This window comes from Pecten maximus, chromosome 14 (genome assembly GCF_902652985.1).
Source record: "Pecten maximus chromosome 14, xPecMax1.1, whole genome shotgun sequence".
Taxonomy (NCBI): Eukaryota; Metazoa; Mollusca; class Bivalvia; order Pectinida; family Pectinidae; genus Pecten; species Pecten maximus.
In genome coordinates this window covers 23,035,967-23,041,966 of record NC_047028.1, presented here as the reverse complement: position 1 = coordinate 23,041,966, position 6,000 = coordinate 23,035,967, and the positions used below count along the sequence as shown (strand labels likewise).

General features: G+C 35.8%; 1 protein-coding gene across 1 annotated transcript in view; it reads right to left on the bottom strand.

Moving 5' to 3' along the window:
• Positions 1-4,549: 4,549 nt before the first annotated feature.
• The window catches only part of LOC117342826 (tctex1 domain-containing protein 2-like), a 29,791-nt gene continuing 28,340 nt past the window's right edge, over positions 4,550-6,000 (bottom strand). The window contains exon 5 of the mRNA XM_033905087.1: positions 4,550-5,976. Within this exon, the coding sequence (XP_033760978.1) occupies positions 5,929-5,976 (48 nt within the window). The 3' untranslated portion in view covers positions 4,550-5,928. The remainder of the gene's footprint in view (positions 5,977-6,000) is intronic.

The window sequence follows — 6,000 nt, the reverse complement described above, 5'->3', positions numbered from 1 at the left end:
TGTACAATATTTCTGGGTATCTGTTATTGACTAAGGTCGTACGATATTTCTGGGTATCTGTTATTGACTAAGGTTGTAGATATTTCTGGGTATCTGTTATTGACTAAGGTTGTACAATTTTTCTGGGTATCTGTTATTGTCTAAGGTTGTACGATATTTTTGGTATCTGTTATTGACTAAGATTGTACGATATTTTTGGTATCTGTTATTGACTAAGGTCGTACGATATTTCTTGGTATCTGTTATTGACTAAGGTTGTACGATATTTCTTGGTATCTGTTATTGACTAAGGTAGTACAATATTTCTGGGTATCTGTTATTGACTAGAATAAGTCTGAGTCTTTCTCTCAACATACGATTGTTTGTTGATGCAGTGTACGTCAGTACCCACCTCGTTATATACAACAACAACACTTCCTGTCAATCTGTATGATGATGGAGCTTGTCATTTCAACGTTGAGATGTTCTAAATACAAACACTTACAGGAACGTCTGACGTCAGAACCTGAAATCATATTTGACCCCTGGCGAAAATACAAATGTTCGAAATAAATGCAATAAGCACTAATTGTATTAGCATCAAAATACTACATATATGTCAGTTAAGGGTTCGAACACATATCTAAAACATGTTTAGCGGTGCAAGAACATTTAAAACCCTATAATTGCCAGCATTGACGGAGGGGTTTCACGATGTAGAAGAAATCCTGTATGAATCCTGGACTATGAATCAATAAGTTAATGTGGATCAAAACTAAAACTAGAACGGCATGAACGGTGCTTTGAAATATTTTTTTTTATAATTTACTTTTTATTCAGTGTTTTCATAAAAAAATGTACAATACATAACTTTCTCACATACACACACACACACACACACACACGTACCAAGGCTTGTATAAACTCAATCAATTAAATTTACTGAATTTGTATAAATCAAAGATATTCAAAATTACCGTAATTAATCATTAATCACATACACACACACATACATATGTCACACACAAACACATTAAATGGTGTGCTTTGAAATATTGGTTTCCCTGATTTTATTTGGTGGTTATAGTGTCCCAAACGGGACATTTTCGAATAATACCTGAAATCTTAAACCCCTGGACATACTCCATAATAGTCTTCACTAGGGGACTGTTCAACACTGAAGCCAACAATGTGCTAGGAAACCAGAATCTATTATTCACTCTTACTTTGTCTTGGGTAAGGGCACTACTTACTACCTTGAGAGAAAATCATGAAAAGCTTTCAAGTTGTAGTCAAGGACAACATTCATTACAAGACAAATAAATAGTAAATCCATCATTTCATAATCCGAACATATATCTGACGGTCAAGTTCATGACATGCATATCAAAGTTAAGGCCGAATTATAATCATCATTTTATGGTTATAATCAGACAATTCATCTTGATATTCATAAGAAAATCTACAAATCTACTTCATTAATCTCTTATTAGGTTTTAGTATTAACTTAATCTCAAGGTCACATAATTGATAAAACCTCCATCTCAATGTCACAAAATTGAACAATCGTCTCAACGCCACACACTGAAACATTTATCCTACGGTCACATACAGAAATCTTCATCTCAAGGTCATTTAAAGGAACATTGACCCCAAGGTCATACATATGAGGCTTTAACTAAAAGTCAAACACAGGAACCTTAATCCCAATAACATACACGTGAACCCTTATCTTAAGGTCGCATACAGGAATCTTCATCTCAAGGTCACATACAATCTTCATCTTCAGGTCATATGTAGGAACTTTTACCTCAAGGTCACACACAAAAACCATCATCTCAAGGTCATACACATAAAACTTCACCTCAAGGTCACATACAATCTTCATCTTCAGGTCATATGTAGTAACCTTCACCTCAAGGTCACACATGGCCCGTCATATGAAGATCACATACATGAACCTTTATCTTTTCTTCTTAAGATAAAAAGAGAAACATTTATCTCATAGTAGCACGTCTCAAGGTCACATACAGAAACCATATCAAGACCACATACAGCAACTTACATTTGAAGGTCACAGTTACCTTTAATTTCAGGTCACATATGAAATCCTTCATCTCAAGGTGGTATCCACAAACCTTAAGGTGAAATAAAGGTCTCATCTAAAGGTCACACTCAGGAACATTCAACCCATGGTCACCTCCCATTGTTTCAAGGTCACATCTAAAGGTCATATACAGGAATCTTCAACTTCAGGTCACATATTTACCTTCATCTCAATGTCCCATACAGGAACCTTCATCTCAAGTTCATACACAATAACCATCGTCTCAAGTTGACATATAGGTACTTACATCTGAAGGTCATATCCAAGAACCTTCATCTGAAGGTTATATACAGGATCCGTCATTTCCAGGTCACACACTGGAACCTTCATGTAAAGGTCACATGCAGAAACCTTCATCTCAAGGTCACACACATCAACCTTCGTCTCAAGTGTACTATAGGTATTTTTATCTGAAGGTCAATTACAGGAACCTTCTTCTGAAGGTCATGTACATGAACGGTCATCTCCAGGTCACACACAGGAACTTTTTTATTGTCATATACTGAAACTTTCTTCTCAATGTCACATACAGACATCGTCTCAAGACCCCATACAGCAACCTTCATTTTAAGATCACCTACAGGAACCTTAAATTCAGTTCACATATGGAGACTTTCATCTAAATGTCACATGACAAAGCTTTCATATTAAGGTCACCAGGGCACCCCTTTTTAAGTCATATATATGAACCTTCATCTCAAGGTCACACACAGGAACCTTCATCTCATGGTCACACACAGGAACCTTCATCTCAAGGTCACACATAGGAACCTTCATCTCAAGGTCACATGAATCTGCCCTCATCCAAGGTCACATGCAGAAACCTTCATCTCAAGGTCACACACATCAACCTTCATCTCAAGTGTACTATAGGTATTTTTATCTGAAGGTCAATTACTGAAACCTTCTCCTGAAGGTCATATACAGACATCGTCTCAAAACCACATACAGCAACCTTCATTTTAAGATCACACACAGGAACTTTCAATTTCAGGTCGCATACAGAGACCTTCATCTCAAGGTCGCATACAGGAAACTTCATCTTAAGGTCACACACATGGACCTTCATCTCAAGGTCACACATATGAACAATCTTCTCAAGTTTATATATAGGTACTTAATTCAGAAGGTCAATTCCAGGAACCCTCACCTCAAGGTCATATACAGGAATCTTCATATCAAGGTTACACACAGGAACCTTCAATTTCAGGTCACATATATATGGAAACCTTAATCTCAAGGTCATTTTAAGCCTTCGCCTAAAGGTCACCCAGGGACCATCAATTAATTCATATTCATGAAGCTTCATCTAAAGGTCACATACAGAAACTTCCATCTCAAGGTCACACATGGAAACCTATAGACAAATTTTATTCTCAACTGTTCTAGGCTTTTTCAGCAACTGAAAAGATTTTGCTAACTTAAAATCTACTCACCGTCTTGTCAACTGTATGCATATGAATCAACATTTTTTTAACTATAGTTGAGTTATCCCCCCTTTTTAAATAAAATACACAAAAATACTTGAGTGTCCTTATCTGTTGTTTCAATAGAAGACACTTTCTATCATAAAACCAAGTATACATGACCGAGATGAGTTAGTAGCGTGCATTGCACAAGAACAACTAGTGCTACACTAGATATAAAGTTATTCCGCATTTGTAACTCCAAACTTTTGCTTAGATATCCCAAGGGTCTGGAGATTTTCCACTTGACAAGGTAACATTTTAAAACCAGGTTTAAATAGCAAGGGTATCAAAATGGAATGTTGGGCACAAGTAATACATTTATTACATCAGATAAGAATTACAAAAAAATGTATACTCCTTTCCAAAGAGAAATATTTTGAAAATTCATATCACATTTCCTTGCTTTAAGTTTGGTTCAAAGACAGAAATGATCCAAGGGCCTTGGTACCTCAATGACTGTCAGACATTAGCCTTCATGTATATAGAAGTCTCTTTAGGGATAAACATAAAAACTAAGAAGTTTTATGACATACCAGTCATTATTTTGCGAGAAACCTTTAAATTCTTGCCATTGGAGCATCCTAAACACATTCTTTAACCAACACTTTCCTTGATCACTGAAAGGTTTGCTCCCAAAGGTTTCTGACCACTGTAGAATTTCTCATTCATAAACCTAAAGCAAAAGAAATATAGGTTATAGTGAATTCACTTGATCTCATTAAAAACCTTATCATATGTTTGATGTTGAATTTCCAGTACCATATTTATCCAGCAATATGCTCATGCTTGGTAACACACCTACACATGTATATTAATTATTACAGTTCAATACAAATACCATTTCATTGTCCTACAGGAAGGCCATCCATTAATTTGGAGTCTATGTTTACATGCTGGCACCCGGGGCTTATAACTGGATAAATAAGGAATTATCAAAACAACTGTTCTTCAAGGCCTCTACAGGTACAGTATATAAACAACAAGCAAACCAATCAGAAATTGATAATTTATTAAGAGTAAAAATACTTCACATTTACACATTGATCCATACAAACTCTCTCATACATATATACAATATAGTTCATTTTTAATTGTTTATCCTCCCTCGTCTGTGTAGCCAATGCTTCACCCATCCACCCAGATGACTCAACGACTGTACTTTTGCCCGTAATTTCCCCCTCTGTAGCCTCTGTGTAAAAAGTCTGAGTGCATAACCCATGTTGACTTTAAGAAATTCTTTGAATCTGTGTTATTGGTTGATTTTTTCATGAAAATGTCCAAACAAAGCCTTCTTTCAGAGATATGGGATACTCCATGAGAAAGTAATGTGTCTGCTAATACCAACAAATCTTAAAGTTATTTAAAAAGAAAAAAAAAACAACAACAAAAACACTTCAGAATAGAAATTACCAGGTAGCGTCCACATTTTCAGATATGCGCTTTAGGATAATGTCCCATTGAAAATTGTTTGATCAGCATTATTTCAAACCCAGATTAATTTGAGACATTGTGATAAAAATGTATAGTGGAATTCTTTTGGGAAAGGAGGTAATTTCAAATAGCATACATCCTTAAGTTTTGTTTGCATTACTCAACTAAGCCAAACACCATCATTACCAAATAGCTTTCAGCAGTACCCCAGCGACAGTAAAAGTACACAGACCCCGTCCTCTCACGCTGGTGGAGATTACCTTTAGTATAGAGAACACTGGAACATTTTAGAACAATTGGCATGCAACTGTGCACCACCCCATTCCCAGATTTGTTATAGCTCTACAAATGCTGTCTGGTTTTTGTACTTCTTAAAAAAACAATAATCAATAGTTGCATGCACTGTACTATGTATGTATACATGAAAATTCCATGTAAATGTCATTAAGATTCAAGCAGACATTTTCTCACAATTCAATCTGTGTCTCGTAGACGGAGCCTTTACTTTTGTTGTACGTGTTTGATGAGCTTCCATCATCATTTGGAGTGGAACAGGAAATTATTTTTTTTTCCTCCTAGAGTATTCCGAAACCTCATCTTCAAACAGCCACTTCATTACAATAAGTCGGCATGAAATCACAGAGATTAGTTTGATTTTCTACACAAAGTTAGAGAGAAAAGTACAACTCTAATGGGGGTTCATGTTTCATATTACATCTCATTAACAATTCTCCCTCCTTCTCATTTTCTTTCAAAAGGTTCATTGGCAAACTTAGGAAACAATATTTTGAAACTATTTAAATTAATAAAGATACATTCATCAACAGTCCGGTGACACTTTATCTAATGAAACCAGTCTTTTGACATGACAGACCAAGGACATCACAGCGGTTTTTGATGTGGACGGATAATGGAATGATCTTGCTGGTGACGATGTAGCGATCAGTAAAAGAAACATCCGAAGGCTGCAGCAACACAGAATAAGGAGTCCTGAAAAACAAACACAATTAACAT